At 47.3% G+C, this 20,920-nt stretch overlaps 1 protein-coding gene across 1 annotated transcript in view; it reads left to right on the top strand.

Moving 5' to 3' along the window:
- Nucleotides 1-20,920, top strand: part of LOC131186096 (collagen alpha-1(XXVII) chain-like) — a 238,539-nt gene that overhangs the window by 19,973 nt on the left and 197,646 nt on the right. Inside the window, exons 4-5 of the mRNA XM_058159356.1 lie at nucleotides 17,819-17,872; nucleotides 18,056-18,109. Of these exons, the coding sequence (XP_058015339.1) occupies nucleotides 17,819-17,872; nucleotides 18,056-18,109 (108 nt within the window). The remainder of the gene's footprint in view (nucleotides 1-17,818; nucleotides 17,873-18,055; nucleotides 18,110-20,920) is intronic.

Genomic DNA, 20,920 nt, shown 5'->3' with positions numbered 1-20,920 from the left:
CTGGCCACTGGCGGGTCACAACAGTAATCTCAACCCACTTAGACAACCCCAAGACAAGGAAGGCTGATCTAAGCCAACTTTGGTGACCGCCTTTCGAGATGTCATGCAAGCCATTTTATCTTCTTATCTCCATAGCCCCCGGTCTCTCCTCTTGAAAGCCCCCTACCAGTCTTCTTAAAAGCATAAGATAGCTTGAGGGACCGAAAAGTGCTTTTTTTTTTTTTGCCAAGAGGCGACTGGACTATCTTTTCTTTTTTTTTCCCTTGAAGACGTTTTGCTTCTCATCGAAAAAGCTTCTTCAGTTTTGATTGAAGCTTCTTGGATGAGAGAAGCGACATGTCTTCAAGGAAAAAACCCCAAGAAAGTCCAATTTTCCTGTTGAAAAAGGCATTTGTGTGACAACTATGACCTAAGATGATTAAGAACCTCCAGATTAGGGGAGTGTCAAACTGCGAGCTGGATGTGTCACACGCTGGCCATGCACACATACACACCCCCGTGGTTTAGCGAAGGGGGAAAAAAGTCACAATACGTCACATGACGACAATGTGACACTTCGAGTTTGACACCCCTGCTCCAGAGTCATTTAACTGTTTATTGTTATACCAGGACCAATAATAATTTCTACTTTCCTCTTCTGATGCAATGTTGGCTTTGCTCAACACCCAAGGGTCTGATGGTTCAAAGCTATTATTCTCTCCAAGTTTGGTCGGTTGGTTGGTTTTTCATGCTTTGCCTATGGAGATTCTCGGTCCTCCAGGTCATGGCTGTCCCAAAAGTGCTTTTTCAAAAGACAACCGGATAACTTTCCTTGAAGAGGTTTTGCTTCTCATCCAAGAAGCTTCTTCAGTTCTTCAGAAGGCAACTGGGCTTTGTTTTTCCTTGAAGAGGTTTTGCTTCTCATCCAAGAAGCTTCTTCAGTTCTTCAGAAGGCAACTGGGCTTTGTTTTTCCTTGAAGAGGTTGCGCTTCTCATCCAAGAAGCTTCTTCAGTTCTTCAGAAAGCAACTGGGCTTTGTTTTTCCTTGAAGACGTTTCTCTTCACATCCAAGAAGCTTCTTCAGTTCTTCAGAAGGCAACTGGGCTTTGTTTTTCCTTGAAGAGGTTTTGCTTCTCATCCAAGAAGCTTCTTCAGTTCTTCAGAAGGCAACTGGGCTTTGTTTTTCCTTGAAGACGTTTCTCTTCACATCCAAGAAGCTTCTTCAGTTCTTCAGAAGGCAACTGGGCTTTGTTTTCCCTTGAAGAGGTTTTGCTTCTCATCCAAGAAGCTTCTTCAGTTCTTCAGAAAGCAACTGGATATTGTTTTTCCTTGAAAACCTTTTACTTCTCATCCAAGAAGCTTCTTTGTTTCTTCAGAAGGCACCTGGACTTTGTTTTTCCTTGAAGACGTTTCGCTTCTCATCGAAGAAGCTTCTTCAGTTCTTCAGAAGGCAACTGGGCTTTGTTTTTCCTTGAAGATGTTTCGCTTCTCATCCAAGAAGCTTCTCATCCAAGAAGCTTCTTCAGTTTCTTCAAGTTCTGAAGAAGTTTCTTGGATGCAAAGAGAAACATCTTCAAGGAACACCTCTGCTCCCCCCTCCCCCCCAAGAAACTCCAGTTGCCTCTTGAGAAAAGCCCCTTTGGGACAACCACGGCCTGCATGAGAGACTCTTCACAGACGTTTTCTCGAGGGACTTGAACGGAGTGAGTCAATCTGCAGACTGTCCCCATTGATTTGGGAAGGTTGGTTTGGCTCCCGATATACAAAGCGGAGCTGCAGAGGAAGGGGGGGGGGCGGGAAATGCCTGACCCTTGGCGTATGAGCCGTGCATGGGGTTTTGGACACGAATGATGCTGTTTTCTCCAGTCTGTGGAACATCTCGAGTGTCAGCTAGCCAGCCTTCCCCATAGCATCCTTGACCTCTTGGCTAGGAAGGGAGCTGAGCGGTGAAGGAGAGATTCGGATTGCCTTGCAGTCAGCTTCTTCGACCTCTGCGAGATGACTAAGCGAGGAAGACTCTCTGGGTCTTTTCTGTAGCGCTTTGTTGGATGGATGGGAGAGCGGGACGGATTTCTCAAGAAACCGAAAGAACCGCCTAACATTTATTCAGCCAGACAAGATGGTTTTTCAGGATTGGAAACGTTGATAATGAATTGTTCCCTGGCTGACTAAGGGCTCTGGAATGACGGCCTCCGCGCGCACTCTTCTCTTCTTCCTCTTTCCCAATCTTGCGTCTGTCGTCGTATCTCATCTTGCTTTGGTCAAGGTGATGATGGCGGCCCCTTCTCGATGGCGCCTGCTCATTTTGAAAGCTGGAGTATTAGCCCAGCGAGGAAGGGACTCTTTTGAGCAGGGGGAAAAAAAGAAAAACAAAAACAAAAAAGAAAGGCCAACCAAATCAAAAGGGATTTCGCTCTTGAGCCTTTGACCTTCCAGATGTTGCCGAGAGCCGCAGTATATACTTCCTCTTTGGCTGCTGCTGTTTTTGCTGCTGCGTCTTGTAGCTTAACCACTTCTGGAAGCCTGTGATGGTTTTTTTTTTTTTAGAAAGCGCAATCCGGTTATGGCCCCTCTTAAAAGCAATCCCCATTTCTTCCTTCCACCGTCTCTTCTAAACAATTTTTTTTATTTGCATTTATATCCCGCCCTTCTCCGAAGACTCAGGGCGGCTTACGCTATGTTAGCAATAGTCTTCATCCTATTTGTATATTTATACACAAAGTCAACTTATTGCCCCCAACAATCTGGGTCCTCATTTTACCTACCTTATAAAGGATGGAAGGCTGAGTCAACCTTGGGCCTGGTGGGACTAGAACCTGCAGTAATTGCAGGCAGCTGTGTTAATAAGAGACTGTCTTACCAGTCTGAGCCACAGAGGCTCAAATCAGTTGGATCTGAAGCTAATATGTCGAAGGAGAAGTTCTCAGCCGCCGTCTTCTCTGAATCATCTAAAGGGGAAAGGAGTAGAACTTCGAAAAGGGTCCAGGGGTGAAATGCTCCCAGTTCGGACCGGATCGTGTGATCCGGTAGGGATGAGGGCAGGTAGTTTGGAGAACCGGTAGCAAAAATTCCTGCCCCACACCCACTGCCCACGCCTCGCTGTTCCTCTTCTCTGTCCCTGAAGCTCTCGGTGGTGATATAGCTGCAAACGGCCTTAAATGACTGCCGGGGCACTTCAAAGGGCCACACTACAGCTGATCAGCGCTGTAGGCAATTAGTAGACCGGTGCCTCTATTTTTAAAGAAGGTAGACCGGTGCCTGCCAAAAAAAGGCACTTGGTAGACCGGGGCCTGTCAGTAAAAGGCAATTGGTAGACCGGGGTCTGTTTTTAAAGAAGGTAGACTGGTGCCTCCCAAGTTTTGTATACTTTATTATTTTTATTATTTATTATTATTGACCATGCCCATTCAGTCACCTGACCACCAAGCCACGCCTACCAATTAAGCCACGCCCACAGGACCGGTAGGGAAAATTTTTAGATTTCATTCCTGCTATGCCCCCAAATTTAGAATCTTGCTTAGCTGTCACCTTCAGAAGTGGGCTTCAAAAATTTTAGCAAGGGGTTCTCTGCCCGGTTGCTGGGTGGGCATGGTCACATTGGGCGTGGCCTAGTCGGACTCCTGCACCACGGTAGGAAGTGGGGGGGGATGCTTTTGTTCTCCCTGGGTTCTGGAGGATTTCCTTGAGCCTCCAGGAGGGCGAAAACGGTCTCCCCAGACTCTGGAGGCCCTCTGGAAGACAGAACTCCCGAACTTCCAGTAGGCCTGTTTTTTGCCCTCCCCAAGCCTCCATGCGTGACCTGCACTTACCTGCATCCAAAACGGGCCACGTGGGGACTCCTGGGAGGGGCGGGAGGGGCGGGGAGGGGCCAGCCAATAGTGGGATTTGGGGGTTCTCCGAACTGCACAGAATCTTAGCTAGAGGTTCTCCCGAATCCTTGCGAAACCCTAGCAGCCCACCCCTGATCATGCTAAACCATCGTTATTTGGTTAGTTAGGGGGTCTTTTCTGCGTCCCTCCATTTGGCCGGGGGGGATATACATTGCAGCGAATGGCTTGTCGGTTTGTTCCGCAAAGCACAGTGACGGGGTCCTGGGTTCTGTCTGAGCTTGGTCCTTGCAGGCGTTTCATAACCCAACTAGGTCACATCATCAGTGCTAGAAGGGAGAGGGGGGGTCTGCTCTCTTGGTAGTTCCTTGATAGGATGAAAGGAATTTGGTAAGAGGAAACTACCAACACAGACAAGGCACACAAGGGCCTCTGGTGGCTCAGACTGCTAAGACAGTCTGTTATTAACAGCAGCTGCTTGCAATTACTGCAAGTTAAAGTCCCACCAGGCCCAAGGTTGACTCAGCCTTCCATCCTTTATAAGGTAGGTAAAATGAGGACCCAGATTGTTGGGGGCAATAAGTTGACTTTCTATATAATATACAAATGGATGACGACTATTGCTTAACACATTGTAAGCCGCCCTGAGTCTTCGGAGAAGGGCGGGATATAAATGCAAATAAAAAAAAACATGGGACAAACAGAAGACAGTGAAGAGTTGAAAGTGTGGAGTCCTTGTTACTTTTGAGTCTGGTTGTTTTCTTGCAAATGTTTCATTACCTAACTAGGTAATATCATCAGTGCTAGAAGGGAGTGGGATTTTCATGGAGGAGGAGGAGGAGGAGGAGGAGGCGGAGGAGGAGGAGGAGGAGGAGGAGGAGGAGGAGGAGGAAGACTGTGGGATCCTTAGTGCTCTCTGAGCTTGGTTGTTTTCTTGTAGACGTTTCATTACCCAACTAGGTAACATCATCAGGGCTCCCCAAGACCCCTCCACCCTGAGCTACAAATATTCTCCTTTAAGCATAGCGAAGCAAACTTGTGCGTCTTGTATCCGCTGGGGCAAAGCAGTCAAAAGAAATGCTTCTCGTGTGTTTTGCTGTTGTGCGCGACCGCAATCCTGGTCTTCCTCCTTCTCCTCTTCCTTTGGGGGCTTCTCCTCGAGGGAGACTTGGGCGAGTCAAGTCAAGTCGCCAAGAGCATTGACCAGCCCCTCGTCCAACGCAACCTTCCCCATGCAGCTTCTGCCAGTGCCCTGCGAGCGGGTGCGGCAATGCAAATGGTGAAAACCAGAGATGTCTAAATCTTGGCAACTTTAAGACCCGAGGACTTCAACTCCAGGAATTGAGGAGTTGAGAGCCACACGTTATTTTCGCACAGACATTTAAGGATTAAACAAGAATAGAATAGAATAATAAGAGTTGGAAGGGACCTTGGAGGTCTAGTCCAGTGGTCACCAACTGGTGGTCCGCGGGGAAAATTTTGGTGGTCCGCAAAAAAATTATTTGCATTTTTTATATTGCACTAACTCAGGGGTCCTCAAACTATGGCCCCTGGGACGGATATGTGCAATGAACGTTTGTGTTGCTGCAGAGAGTCTCCCCCTTCGGGGTCTTTTTGTGTGGGTCGGTGGGGGGGAAGAAATTCCGACTTGGGGTCTGCTTCAGCCTCCTGGTGTGGGGCTTTGGGTGAAGGCTGGAGGGAAGCGCCGCTGGTGGTGAAGAGCTGGAGAGCCTCGTTCCAGTGAGACTGCATCATGGCCTGGAACTGGCTGACCATCTCAGCCTGTTGAGCCTCCAGGCGCCAGTATCTGGCCTTGCACTCCTGCAGGTCTTCCCTCTGCTTGGAAAGCCTATGCTCCTAGTCCTCAGTGAGGTGCTTCTGCTGAGCCTCCTTCTCAGACAGATCCAATTTGAGCTGAGCTGTTTCGCCAACTCTTTTTCATGGTGGCTGCTTAGCTCCAACAACTGCTTCCTGTTGGAGCCCTAAGGAGCCCAAGCGGGCAGGCAAGGAGTGACTGGGAGGGGAGGGGCGAGTAGAGGCTGGCAAGGCACCCCTGGATGTGAATGACATCGAGTTGGCCACGCCCACCTAGTCACATGACTACCTAGCCACACCCTCTCAGCCGGTCATTAGGCGGATCATATTAGTGGTCCGCGGGATTTAAAATTATGAATTTAGCGGTCCCTGAGGTCTGAAAGGTTGGTGACCCCCTGGTCTAGTCCAACCCCCCTACTTAGGCAGGAAACCCTATACCCTTGATGGAGAACCTATGGTACTCATGGCAGAAGTGGCACACAGAGACATGTCTCGGGGCATGCGAGCTGTTACCCGTTGCTCTTCCTGGCTCCCGTGCGCCGACCAGGTGGCCTTCATGTGCGCGGAAGCGCCGGAAACTGGAACAGCAGCCGGCCGGTGCGCATGCGCGCGCTGGCAAGATGATCTTCTGCTTTCCGGCACCCGCATTGCGTACCAGCCACCTGGTCTTCCGCTTTCGGTTGGCAACCATGCGTGCTTCCCAGAAACTGGAAGAGCAGCCAGCCAGGGCACACGCACGTGCTGGGAAGATGCTCTGCCTGGTTTCTGGCACGCCAACACTGCCCTATATAATTTTAGACAAATGGTTATCCAATCTCTTCTGAAAAACTTCTAGTGTTGGAGCATTCACAACTTCTGGTGGCAAGTTGTTCCACTGGTTAAGTGTTCTCACTGTCAGGAAATTTCTCCTTAGTTCTAGGTTGCTTCTCTCCTTGATGAATTTCCACCCATTGCTTCTTGTCCTGCCCTCAGGTGCTTTGGAGAACAGATTGACCCCCTCTTCTTTGGGGCAGCCCCTGAGATTGATTGATTGATTGATTGATTGATTTAATTTAATTTATATACCGCCCTTCTCCTGAAGGACTCAGGGCGGTTTACAGCCATGGTAAAAAGTACAAATCAAAAAGTTAAAAAGCATTTAAAAACTAATTAAATTAAAGACTGAAAAAATTATAATAAAAGTATATTAAAACCCCAATAAAAAACTTCATTAAGCCAGCCCTGCATGATGGAACAGGAAGGTCTTTAGCTCGCGGCGAAAGGTCCGGAGATCAGGAAGTTGACGTAACCTCGGAGGCAGTTCATTCCAGAGGGCAGGAGCCCCCACAGAGAAGGCTCTCCCCCTGGGGGTCGCCAGTCTACATTGTTTGACTGACGGCACCCTGAGGAGACCCCCTCTATGGGAGCGCACGGGTCGATGGGAGGCTATTGGTGGTCTCGTAGAGATATTGGAAGATGCTATCCTGTCACTCCTGGTCCTTCTTTTCCTTAAACTAGACAGACCCAGTTCCTTCAACAGTTCTTCATAACTGTTGAAGGAACTACTGCTACCGAATACCTCTCACCGACCCGTGCGCTCTCATAGAGAGGGTCTCCTCAGGGTGCCGTCGGCGAGGCAATGTCGTCTGGCGACGCCCAGGGGAAGGGCCTTCTCTGTGGGGGCTCCCACCCTCTGGAACGAACTACCCCCCGGACTTCGTCAGCTTCCGGACCTTCGGACCTTCCGCCGCGGGCTTAAAACATACTTATTTAATTGTGCAGGACTGAGCTAGATTTTAAATTTATGGGTTTTAATTGGGTTTTATTTTTATATTTTAATTAACGGGCTTTTAGAATAAGTTTTTTAATTGCTTTTATATTGTATTTATGTGTTTTTAAGTGCCTGTGAACCGCCCTGAGTCCTTCGGGAGATAGGGCGGTATATAAATATGATTAAATAAATAAATAAATAAATAAATAAATAAATAAATAAATAATAAACCTTCAAACGATGATGCTGCCTCTTTAGAATAGAATAGAATAACAGAGTTGGAAGGGACCTTGGAGGTCTTCTAGTCCAGCCCTCTGTTCAAGCAGGAAACCCTACAAAACTTTAGACGAATGATTATCCAATATCTTTTTAAAAACTTCCAGTGTTGGAGCATTCACAACTTCTGCAGGCAAGTTGTTCCACTGATGAATTGTTCCAACTGTCAGGAAATTTCTCCTTAGTTCTAAGTTTCTTTCGATTAGTTTTTGTCCTGTCTTCAGGGTGCTTTGGAGAATAGCTTGACTCCCTCTTCTTTGGGGCAGCCCCTGAGATATTGGAACCCTACTATCATGTCACAAGATAAGTTTATCGCGCCTGAAGCCAGATTAGATAAGGGACTGGAATTTCGAACCCCGGATATGCAGGAAAATTATATTCTGCATCTGGGTCTGACACTGAATGAATGCCGAAAGGATTGCTTTTATGGCTGGTCCGTCAGTGGCAGTTAATTATATTCCAGCTCAAAAATAGGAACAAGGAGTCACTGGCTGCAAAGCAAACACTTATGGGTCCAACGCCGTTCCAAACCAGCAAAACGGCTTTAAATTCCTGCAATTCGCAGGAGGCGTATTTGAGCCTTGGCTGCTTGTCACCGCAATAGTCTTCCGCGTGGGCCATTGTTGTGGCGTCCAACAAAGAAAAGAACTGATTCTTGGACCCTAAATTGGAGGCCGAGCGTTTAGGAAATAGAGCAGCTGGGCTGACGGACAATTTTTTTTTTAATTTACATTTATATCCCACCCTTCTCCGAAGACTCAGGGCGGCTTACAGTGTGGAAGGGAATAGTCTTCATCCTATTTGTATATTTATATACAAAGTCAACTTATTGCCCCCCCCCAACAATCTGGGTCCTCATTTTACCTACCTTATAAAGGATGGAAGGCTGAGTCAACCTTGGGCCTGGTGGGACTAGAACCTGCAGTAATTGCAGGCAGCTGTGTTTTAAGAACAGGCTTCCTACAGCCTGAGCCACACCACGGCCCTGAAGAATGAAACTTCTTCAGTCTGTGCGAGCATGTAGAGCCGAGAGCAGAATTCAAACCTTCTTCGGTCCCCAGAACAGAGCCGGAAGGGACCTTGGAGGTCTTCTAGTCCAACCCCCTGCTCAAGCAGGAGACCCTAGACCAGTGATGGTTAACCTTTTCGGTGCTGAGTGCCCAAAGCCAGGGGCGCGAACGCACGTGCCCCAAACCCCATGGGCCTCTGGTGGCTCAGCAGACTAAGTCTGTCTGTTACTAACAGCAGCTGCTTGCAATGACTGCAGGTTCAAGCCCCACCAGGCCCAAGGTTGACTCAGCCTTCCATCCTTTATAAGGTAGGTAAAATGAGGACCCAGATTGTTGGGGGCAATAAAAGTTGACTTTGTATATAATATACAAATGTATGAAGACTATTGCTTGACACAGTGTAAGCCGCCCTGAGTCTTTGGAGACAGGCGGGATATAAATGCAAATTAAAACAAACAAACAAACAAAAAACAAAATGTACTGCAAACGCTCCCCCGTGCATATACTTGCATCCCCTGTGCATGTGCCCTGAGCCCCCCCCTGTTTTGGCTTCCAGGTTGGTGCAGGAGGCCTTCCAGACCCAAAACGAAGCATGTGGGACCCCCAAAATGCAATGCGAGCGCCCCTGGCGCATGCACCCCGCCCCACATGCGCGGCAGAGACCCGAAGACCAGCTGGCCTGCGTAAGGTGCGCACACATGCACGGTGGAGCTTGGCTGGGGTGATAGCTGACGTACCTGCAGAGAGAGCTCTGCGTGCCTACCTGTGGAGATCCTATACCATTTCAGACAGGCGGCTGTCCAGTCTCTTCTTAAAAACCTCCAGTGATGGAGCACCTCCAACTTCTGGTGGCAGGTTGTTCCACTGGTTAATTGTTCTCAGTTTTAGGAAGTTTCTCCTCAGTTCCAGGTTGCTTCTCTCCTTGGTTAGTTTCCATCTGTTGGAAGAAATGCCTACCTGGGTTCAGTTCCAAGTGGGGAGAAAGGCACTGGAAACATGGAGGCTGCTTGGAAAGATGGTTTTATATGGTGGACAGGAAGACCACATGGTTTTGAGGTCCTGGGCAAAAAAGCACATGGGGGAGAGAGATAGATTGATACCCTCTGTTGGGCTTTTGAATTTGAGCTTGCGTTCTGATTGGTTGTCAAGACTCCCATGGGGTCACGCAGGGGTAACTTTGTAGGTTGTTTGTGTCCCAAGCTTGGTTGACTCCTGCTGGGTGATGATGTCCTGGGCAAAAAAGCACATGGGTGTGAGAGAAAGAGAGATTGATACCCTCTGTTGGGCTTTTGAATTTGAGCTTGGTTCAAATTGAGATTGGTTGTCAGACTCCCATGGGATCACGCGGGGGGGGGTAACTTTGTAGGTTGTTTGTGTCCCAAGCTTGGTTGACTCCTGCTGGGTGATGATGTAATGAAAGGGCTCTGCCTGAAGGAGGTAGATCTTTGTTATGCCTTAATGGCCCATTGATAAAGATGCGGGGGTGTGTGTGCTGAGTTTCTGCCTCTGTTTTAGGGGAAATATTCTGCCCTTTTAATATTTCTTAGAACTGTGATGGCGAACCTATGGCATGGCATGGGTGCCCGAGATGGCACGCAGAGCCATTTTTCCGGGGACGCGAGCTGTCACTCAATTCACCTGCAGCTGCGCATGTGCCTGCACCCCAGCTGGTGTTTGGGCCTCTGGTGCTCATGCGTGCAATTCAGGGGACCCAGCTGGTCTTCGGAGCTCTCCTGCACTTGCGTGCGCATTTGCACGTATGCACAAGAGTCCTGGTGCACAGCGTGCGCATACACAGATGACATATCTGGGCATTTGCGCGTGTGCGTGAGAGTACTGTTGCACAGCGTGTAAATGTGCAGGTGGCATTCACACGCATGCATTGCACATGCAAAAACCACATGCATGCGCAGACGTGCAATTGCATGCACCACAGACAGTGGGACGCACGCAAAAGCTGTGCGCATGCACAGACGGCACAGTAGGGCGTGCAGCGCATGGGGGAGGAGCTGTGCATCAGTGTGGATGGCACGTGCGCGAGCAAAGCGCGCAAAGCACATACGTGTTCGGCACTTGGTGAATAACAGTCCTCACCACTGTGCTATAATATTTCATTCTTCTAAGAGGGGTGGGTGGGTGCTAACTTTCAGGTTCACTTCCCAACTTTTTTTTTTAATTGAAAAAGTTTTAACAAACAAAAACATTTTCCTCCCTTTCCCCCCCCCCTCCACCCACAAAACCCCCTTCCCCCTCCCTTCACCCCCCCCCCCAGCTTCCCGGGTCAATCACAAGGTATTGTTATACATAAACCAAACATAAAATAAAATTTTCCCTTCTAATCCAATTAACCTCATCCAAATCTTTTCATTTCCTAATCCCCCCATTATATAAAATAATGCATCCTAATTATTCAAAGGCAATCTGATATCTCTTAATCTGATATCTGTTTTGTAAATAATCAATCCATTTTTTCCATTCAATTAGATATCTTTCCTGTGTATTGTCTTTCAAAAAGGCTGAGATTTTAGCCATCTCAGCCAAGTTAGTAACTTTCAATATCCATTCTTCTGTTGTAGGTAACTCTTTTTTCTTTCAATATTGTCCAATCAACAGCCTTGCTGCTGTTACTAAATTCAAAATCAATTTAATCTCAGTCACTGTACAATCCGTTATAATTCCCAAAAGGAAAAATTGCGGCAGGAACTTTATCTTCTTCTTCAATACATTTTGAATAATCCACCAAATTCTTATCCAAAAGGCCTTAATTTTCTTACAAGTCCACCAAATATGAAAATATGTAGCGTCATCACTGTCACATCTCCAATATTTCGCTTGGATATCAGGATACATACATGATAATTTTTTGGGATCTAAATGCCATCTATAAAACATCTTATAAAAATTTTCCCTTAAATTCTGTGCTTGTGTAAACTTAACATTTCTAACCCAGATTTTCTCCCATGTTACCAACATTATTGTTTCACTTCCCAACTTTTAACCAGAAAGGTCTTACGTAAAATGGGGGGGGGGAGCAAAATTCACTTAAGAACCGTCTCGTTTAGCAACAGAAATGTTAGGGCTCCACGGGGACCATAAGACGAGGATTAGCTCTGCTGGTTTAGCGAAGTTCGGTTTCTAAATTTTGGCCTTTTGTGCTCACACATGCCCGCTTGAAACATTTCAAACCAGGTTTAGAATTCAGTTCCGCTTTTGGTAAAAGTTTGCAGGGACGGGTCCCTTTCTCTCTCTCTCTCTCTCTCTCTCTCTCTCTCTCTGGAGATGTCCGAGTCAGCTTCCAAGCATTCTTGAGGCTTCTGGTCTCACTCACTCGGCCTCTTCTCTTACAAAGGAAAAATATATATATATACCATTATTCGGAAAGGAGCTACTTGGTCATCAATCTTCCGAGAGACACCTTCGTTTATTCTCCTGCGAGGCTGCCAAAAAAGTAGAGGGAGAAAACAAAAAATATCCAAGAATAATTAAGGCTAGAGTAGAGTTGGACGTCCTGCTGCAGCTGGCGAGCTGCAATCTGAAGAATTTAACCTTGTACATCCCTAACCCCTTCAGATGGGTCAATTTTTTTTTTAAAGCTAGCCTTAAACTGCTCCCCAAACTGTACACATTAAATAGCTGAGAGATCAAGTCACCAGACGGATGGATTATCCTCCAGCAGGGCAAATCTTGAAGGGTAAGGAGGGAATTATTTTTTTTTTACTGGAATCAGGAGCGTATCCAAACTCCCCATTTGGCTTTCCACCAATGCAGGGAATTGAATCTTGGGGCTGTTTGCCCGCCGAAAGTACTCTCAGGAGGCACAAAGACAGTGGCGCGAGGAAGACTTTATAGAAGGAGTGATGAGATGGTGGCCATGCAGTCATTTTCAGACCCAGAAGTGGTGAGGTTGCTGCGATAAAGTCAGAGGTGGTATACGGTTTGGACCGGTTCGTGCGAACCGGTAGTAGCCACCTGTGGTTGGGTTTGACCTGCCCACCCGCTTACCTGCAGTATCCCTTCCCCCAGGAGTGGGGAGGGAATGGGGATTTTGCAGTATCCTTCCCCCAGGAGTGGGGAGGGAATGGGGATTTTGCAGTATCCTTCCCCCAGGAGTGGGGAGGGAATGGGGATTTTGTAGTATCCTTCCCTGGAGTGGGGTGGGAATGGAGATTTTGCAGTATCCTTCCCCCAGGAGTGGGGAGGGAATGGAGATTTTGCAATATCCTTCCCCTGGAGTGGGGAGGGAATGGAGATTTTGTAGTATCCTTCCCTGGAGAGGGGTGGGAATGGAGATTTTGCAGTACCCTTACCCCAGGAGTGGGGAGTGAATGGAGATTTTGCAGTATCCTTTCCCCTGGAGTGGGGAAGGAATGGGGATTTTGCAGTATTCTTCCCCCAGGAATGGGGAGGGAATGGGGATTTTGTAGTATCCTTCCCCTGGAGTGGGGTGGGAATGGAGATTTTGCAGTATCCTTCCCCTGCCATACCCATCAAGCCGCACCACGCCCACCAAGCCATGCCCACCGAACCGGTAGTAAAAAAAAAAGGGATTTCGTCACTGCTGCCAACCCTGTTATTCTACGTTCTATGATATCACTTCTCTTTCGCCCATTTTGCTCTCCCTTCCCTCATTATAAAACTTTGGAGTCCCTGAATTAGCTTCTCGAAAATCCTAGATTTTGCGAGAAGGGAATGAATGCACGCTTGGTTCCAATATTACTTGCCGTAGAAGTAATTTTGTTGGGTGACTAACCGGTCAGTCATTGGGTTACGCTGGGTAGAGAACAGATGCTGGTGTCGGTGATTCATTCATGACTTGGTTGCTTTCTGCTTGGATTCCTGCAATGGGGCTGCCCTTGAAGACCCTGGTGTTCTAACCTGGGCTTGAAGCAGACTCCTGGTGCCGACAAAAACCCCCTTTTTTATTAAGTTCCTGAGAATTCCTCTCATTCCCATCCAGCAGAGTCTTTCAAGGGAGAATTTACAGTGTCACAGACCTCACCTGGCTTGGGGAGCTGCCAGGCCGATATCTTCAAAACTTGGCAAGGAGCCACGAACCAATTAAGTGAACTAAATATCTCCTGCAAACTCCCCTCTCCTTTTGCTCCTCTTTTTTTTCCTCTGGGAGGGGCCATTCACCATCCAAGGTCCCTTGCCATTCTGTTCATCTGTATCTCATCTAAAGAGTGTCATTTCTGTAGCAGCCCCTGCCCTATGGAGCATCCTCTTTCCCTTTGAGGCAGAAACCCCCTCCCCTTAACTTATGAAAGACTCTCTATAACAGGGGTCTCCAACCTTGGTCCCTTTAAGACAGCGGTTCTCAACCTGTGGGTCGCGACCTTGTTGGGGGGTCGAATGACAATTTGCCAGGAGTCGCCAAAGACCATCGGAAATATGGGAAGTGTGGGAAGTATACTTGCGAGTCGAAGGATCGCGCTCCAACGGTTGACTCCACAAGCCAGCTGCAGGCTCTTCAAATCGCTAGCCAAATTCGGCTTCAGGCGCGATGATGAATTAAAAAAGAGAGAAATCTTTGCTCTGATGTCTCCCTCTCTAGCCAGCTGCAATCACTCCCAATCGCTAGCCTAATCTGGCTTCAGGCGCTATAAACTTAATAGGGGAGGAGTCTCCGCTTTAATGCCTCCGTCCTCAAGGCAATCGCAAGCAGTTCAGATCGCTAGCCAAGACGGCTTCAGGCGCAGAGAAATTCAAAATGAAAATAATTTTACGGTTGGGGTCGCCACATCGTGGGGAATTGTATTAAAGGGGTCGCAGCACTATAAAGGTTGAGAACCACTGCTTTAAGACTTGTGGACTTCAACTCCCAAAGCTGGCTGAGGAACTCCGGGAGTTGAAGTCCACAGGTCTTAAGGGGACCAAGGTTGGAGACCTCTGATCTACAAGACCAGATTCCGCCCCCTCCCCTTAACTCTGATGAGGATGAGCTTGCTGAGATAATCTGGCTGAGGGCTGCGTGAGAAAATTCAGCTAGTGTCTTTTGATTCTGATCTTTTTGGTTTTAACATTTTTTTAAAAAAAACGTCTATAGATGGGGTCGCAGGTAGCCCTCAACGCACGACCGCAATGCAGCCCAAAATTTCTGTTGTTTTTTTATTGAAAGAGTTTTAAAAAAACAAAAACATTTTTCCCCCTTTTTTCCCCCCTCCCTCCCAAAAAACCCCCTTCCCCCCTCCCTCCCCCCCCCGGCTTCCCGGGTCAATCACAAGGTATTGCGCGGGTGATAGAGGGAGCCCCTCATGGCTCCCGCGTGACACCTATCCTGCGCAGACTGCACTGGCTACCTGTGGCCTTCCGGGTGCGCTTCAAGGTTTTGGTGAACGTCTTCAAAGCGCTCCATGGCATAGGGCGGGCTTTCTGACGCCTACTGCTACCGAATACCTCCCACCGAGTCGCTCTCACAGAGGGACTCCTCATGCCGTCATACAGTGTTCTCCCAGGGAAGAGTCTCTGTGGGGGCTCCCGCCTCTCGAACTCCCCGACTCCGTCAACTTCGGACCTCAGACCTTTTTCATGAGCTTAAAACGCATTTATTCATCTGCGCAGGACTGGGTTAGTTTTTTTTTAGTTTTTTTTTAAATTTATGGGTTTTAATTGGGTTTTTATTATTTATTCTAAATTTTTAATTTCGGCCAATGGAATGTTTTTTAATTGTATTTTAATTGTGTTTATATTGTAATATTATTGTGTATTTTATTTGGCTGTGAACCGCCCTGAGTCCTTCGGGAGAAGGGCGGTATAGAAATTTAAATAATAAATAAATAAATAAATAAATACATAAACCAAACATAGAATAAAATTTTCCCTTCCAATCCAATTAACCACATCCAAAGCTTTTCATCTCCCGACCCCCTCCCCATTACATAAAATAACTTTCTAATTATTCAAAGGCAATCTGATATTTCTTAATCTGATATCTGTTTTGTAGATAATCAATCCATTTTTTCCATTCAATTAAATATCTTTCCTGCGTATTGTCTTTCAAAAAAGCTGAGATTTTAGCCATCTCAGCCAAATTAATAACTTTCAGTATCCATTCTTCTATTGTAGGTATCTCTTTTTTCTTTCAATATTGTCCAATCAACAGTCTTGCTGCTGTTATTAAATTCAGAATCAGTTTAGTCTCAATCCCTGTACAATCCGTTATAATTCCCAAAAGGAAAAATTGTGGCAGGAACTTTATCTTCTTCTTCAGTACATTTTGAATAATCCACCAAATTCTTATCCAAAAGACCTTAATTTTCTTGCAGGTCCACCAAATATGAAAATATGTAGCGTCATCACAAATTTCTGTTGTTAAGCCAGGCGGTTGTTAAGTTGAGTTTTGCCCCCTCCCTCCCTCCCCCGTTTCACGACCTTTCTTGCCTGGGTGGCTAAGTGGATCACCGCAGTTGATAAGCAAGTCACCCGGCCGTTAAGTGAATCCGGCTTTCCCCTTTGACTTGGCTTGTCGGAAGGTCGCAAAAGGGGATCACGTGACCCCGGGATACGGCAACCGTCATAAATAGGAACCAGTTGCCGAGCGTCTGAATTTTGATCCCGTGACCGTCAAGATGCTGCGACGGTCGTAAGTGTGAAAAATGGTCCTACGTCGCATTTTTCAGTGCCGTTGTAACTTTGAATGGTCACTAAATGAATGGTCGTAAGTCTGGGACTGCCTGTAGTTTGGCTTGACAAGGATCTTGATAGGTGTAACCGTGGGAAGACATGTCTGTTTTAACTCTAAACAACTTGTATTTTTTCCCTTCCTTCCTTCCTTCCTTCCTTCCTTCCTTCCTTCCTTCCTTCCTTCCTTCCTTCCTTCCTTCCTTCCCTCCTTCCTTCCTTCCTTCCTTCCTTCCTCTCTCCCTCCCTCCCTCCCTCCTTCCTTCCTCCCTCCCTCATTCCCATTTCCTTCCTCCCTTCCTCCCTTCTTTCCTCCCTCCCTCCTTCCTTTTCTACGTTCCTCCCTCTTCCTCATTCCCATCTCCTCTCTCCCTCCTTCTTTCTTTCCTTCCTCCCTCCCTCCCTCCCTCATTCTCATTTCCTCCCTTCCTCCCTTCCTCCCTTCTTTCCTCCCTCCCTCCCTCCTTCCTCCTTCCTTCCTCCTCTCTCTTCCTTATTCCCATCTCCTCCTCCTCCTCCTTCCTTCTCCTTCTCTTCCTCATTCCCATCTCCTCCCTCCCTCCCTCTCTCCCTCCCTCCTTCCTTCCTCCCTCCCTCCCTCATTTTCATTTCCTTCCTTCCTTCCTCCCTTCTTTCCTTCCTCTCTCCTTCCTTCCTTCCTTCCTTTCTTCCTCCTCTCTTCTTCCTTCCTTCCTTCCTCCTTCCTTCCTTCCTTCCTTCCTTCCTCTCTCTCCTCCTCCCTCCTCCTTCCTTCCTCCTCCTCATTCCCATTTCCTTCCTCCTTCCTCCTTCTTTCCTCCCTCCTCCTTCCTTTCTACATTCCTCCTCTTCCTCATTCCCATCTCCTCCCTCCTTCTTTCTTTCCTTCCTCCTTCCTCCCTCCCTCATTCCCATTTCCTCCTTCCTCCTTCCTCCTTCTTTCCTCCCTCCCTCCTCCTTCCTTCCTTCCTCCTCTCTCTCTTCCTTATTCCCATCTCCTCCTCCTCCCTCCTTCCTTCCTCCTTCTTCCTTCCTCCTTCCTCCCTCTCCTTCCTTCCTTCCTCTCCCTCCCTCCTTCCTTCCTCCCTCCCTCCCTCATTTTCATTTCCTTCCTTCCTTCCTCCCTTCTTTCCTCCCTCTCTCCTTCCTTCCTTTCCTTCCTTTCTTCCTCCTCTTCCTCATTCCCATCTCCTCTCTCCCTCCTTCTATCTTTCCTTCCTCCCTCCCTCCCTCCCTCATTCTCATTTCCTTCCTTCCTCCCTTCCTCCCTTCTTTCCTCCCTCCCTCCCTCCTTCCTTTCCTTCCTTCCTCCCTCTCTCTCTTCCTTATTCCCATTTCCTCCTCCTCCTTCCTTCTCCTTCTCTTCCTCATTCCATCTCCTCCCTCCCTCCCTCTCTCCCTCCTTCCTTCCTCCCTCCCTCCCTCATTTTCATTTCCTTCCTTCCTTCCTCCCTTCTTTCCTCCCTCTCTCCTTCCTTCCTTTCCTTCCTTTCTTCCTCCCTCTCTTCTTCCTTCCCATCTCCTTCCTCCCTTCTCCCTCCCTCCCTTCCTTTTTTTCCTAGGGTCCTCCTGGTTTACCTGGGATCCTGGGCCTTCCCGGCAAGCGAGGACCAAGGGTAAGTCCCAGATCCATGGGAAATGGAGGGGAGGGAGGGGAGATGCAACAGGAACCCACAGCCCATTGAGCTTCTTCTCAGTCTGCCCATCAGCCTGCATGAGCTGACCAGCTTCCAGAAGGCAGGGCTTGTGTCTCAAGCTCACCATGCCTTCATCCAGACTTTTTTGTCTTTTTTTTTCAGGGACCTTCTGGCCCTCATGGAAATCCTGGCCGTCCTGGACCACCTGGCGCAAAGGTAAGGGAGAAAACATCTATGCGTGCGTGTGTCTGCTAACGAAGAACAAATTTTGATGGTGTGTGTGTGTGTGTATGTGTAAAATAGAAGTGGAGATCCCAAAGGTGAAAGTCCAGTGAGGCCACTGGACTTGCCCGTCTGTCTTTGAAGAAGTTTCGCTTCTCATCCAAGAAGCTTCTTCGGCTCTTGACTGGATGGTGGTGGGGAAGGAAAGGATTGATGTTCCTTACAGACCGCTGGTCATTTGCATCCTCTTGCAGTGGTTCTCAGCCTTTATAGTACTGCGACCCCTTTAATACAATTCCCCACGATGTGGCGACCCCAACCGTAAAATTATTTTCATTTTGAATTTATCTGCGCCTGAAGCCGTATTGGCTAGCGATCTGAACTGCTTGCGATTGCCTTGAGGACGGAGGCATTAAAGCGGAGACTCCTCCCCTGTTAAGTTTATCGCGCCTGAAGCCAGATTAGGCTAGCGATTGGGAGTGATTGCAGCTGGCTTGAGAGGGAGACATCAGAGCAAAGATTCCTCTCTTTTTTAATTCATCGCGCCTGAAGCCGAATTTGCGATTCTTCGACTCGCAAGTATACGTTCCATATTTCCGATGGTCTTAGGCGACCCCTGGCAAATCGTCATTCAACCCCCAATGGGGTCGTGACCCACAGGTTGAGAACCACTGTCTTAGAGAGTCATTGAGGCCACTTGCAGGTTTATCTTAGTGTCCCCCAAGTAGCGCAAATGGGCATGGAGCCTTCTTGGAACTGTTGAAAGGATGGTGTTGTAGATTGTGTTGGGTCTTTCAACAAATCCAGAAAGATTCCACACACATTTGCGCCACTCAGGTGACTCCGAGGACAGAGATAAACCTCCAAGTGGCCTCAATGACTCTCTAAAAAGGATGCAAATGACCAGCTGTCTTCAAGGAGTATAAATCCGTCCATTCTCCACCATCATCCAGTCAGAGCCAAAGAAGCTTCTTGGATGAGAAGCGAAACATCTTCAAAGAAAGTCCAAATTGCCTCTTGGAAGAAAAAAAAAGAAAAGGATCTTTGGTACAACCACGACCTGGATAACAGAGAACCTCCACAGATATTATAGAAGTGGGGAGTTATTGTCCACATAAATCCCTTCTCTGCTTCCGTGAGACACTTTTGATGGGGACAAGAGAAGTTATGGATTTAAGCCTGTTCTCCACCTCTGGAAGTTCTTAAAAACGTTGGCGCAAGACAACGGAGTCAGCGAATTGCTCCTTGGACAGGATCGGTCTAGATGACCCTCAGGGGCATGTCCGATCCTAGGATTTCTTTCCAAACAGCTGGGCAGTCTTCTTCTGCCAATTAAGTAGAAGGTTTTGCAAATTTGGAACAGAGGGCATGGACCCAGCAGTGTTTGTTCTAACTGCTTTCCTTCCTTGTCCGTTCCCAGCCTTTTCTTCCTCTCCCCTCCCTTCTTCCCCTCCCTCTAACTGTGTAATGTCTTTAGTTCGGTTGATGATGTTTGGGGGAAAAAAGAAAAGAAAAGGAAGGTTTCCACTCATCTGGCTGCCCGCCATTAAGAATTAAGCAGTAGAGAGATATGTTGACAGTCAAAAAAACCCAAAGAAAACGGGCGGCATTTAAAGGCACAGTTACAAACTCTGAAAAGGGAAGCCATTAAGAAAACAAAAATGGGGGAAAAAAATTAAAATAACCCCCCATAAACTCTCCAATTTGTATTGATGTCCTTGTGAGAGGATTTGCAAATTTATGCTTTCTTGTGTGGTGGTGGTGGTATTATTATTATTATTATTATTATTATTATTATTATTATTATTATTATTATTATTATTAATCTCTTTTATTCATTAAACATGAAACTCAGTTAACTGGATATTTAAAAATGTGTCACAAATACCATTGACTGGTGCTAATGGCTGATACAAGTTGCTGCCATCCTAGGTATCAACCAAATATCGTCATCTCCTTCTCCTTCTTCTTTTTCTCCTCCTCCTCCTCCTCCTCCTCCTCCTCCTCCTCCTCCTCCTCCTCCCTTCTCCTTCTCCCTTTCCTCCTCCTCCTCCTCCTCCTCCTGTTCTTCTTCTCCTGCTCCTTCTCCTTCTTCTTTTCTCCTCCTCCTCCTCTTCCTTCTCCTCCTCCTCTCCTCCTCCTCCTCCTCCTCCTCCTCCTCCTCCTCCTCCTCCTCCTCCCCCTCCTCCTCCTCTTCTTCTTCTTCTTCTTCTTCTTCTTCTTCTTCTTCTTCTTCTTCTTCTTCTTCTTCTTCTTCTTCTTCTTCTTCTTCTTCTTCTTCTTCTTCTTCTTCTTCTTCTTCTTCTTCTTCTTCTTCTAAAAAGTATCCTGTCCAAAAATCGAAAGCTTTAAACGTCACTCGGGGCTCTCTTGCTAATCCCGCCTGGCATTTGTGACGTAGGTTTGAAACCTGCTGGGTTTGGGTAACGGTCTTAATGGGACAAGACAGCTAACATGAAAAATGAAATAACTTTTAAACTTTCCCCTTCTGGATCTAGGGGAAAGCGGGCGTTTTGCCAGCTCTGTGTCACCTGGGGCCCACAGCTGGAAAAGCCTCATTAAAATGATTTAAAGTTTAAAAGAGGAGAGGCATGGAAAGGAAGAGGAAAGCAAGAAGGAAGAATTTAGCCCTTGATCTTTTTTTTTTGAAATATAGAACTTATTGCTGAAGTGGAAAGCTTTTGGAAAAATCCACACCCGGTTGGACAGACACACACCGTTTTTTAAATTTTTATTGTTATTATTACTATTAAACATGTACCCATCCTTAGTAGGAGGTGATGGAAAACACGAGAGTGCGATAGT

Source organism: Ahaetulla prasina, chromosome 16 (assembly GCF_028640845.1).
Source record: "Ahaetulla prasina isolate Xishuangbanna chromosome 16, ASM2864084v1, whole genome shotgun sequence".
Lineage (NCBI taxonomy): Eukaryota > Metazoa > Chordata > Lepidosauria > Squamata > Colubridae > Ahaetulla > Ahaetulla prasina.
The sequence above is the reverse complement of the archived record's forward strand: the minus strand, read 5'-3'. Positions and strand labels throughout refer to the sequence as shown.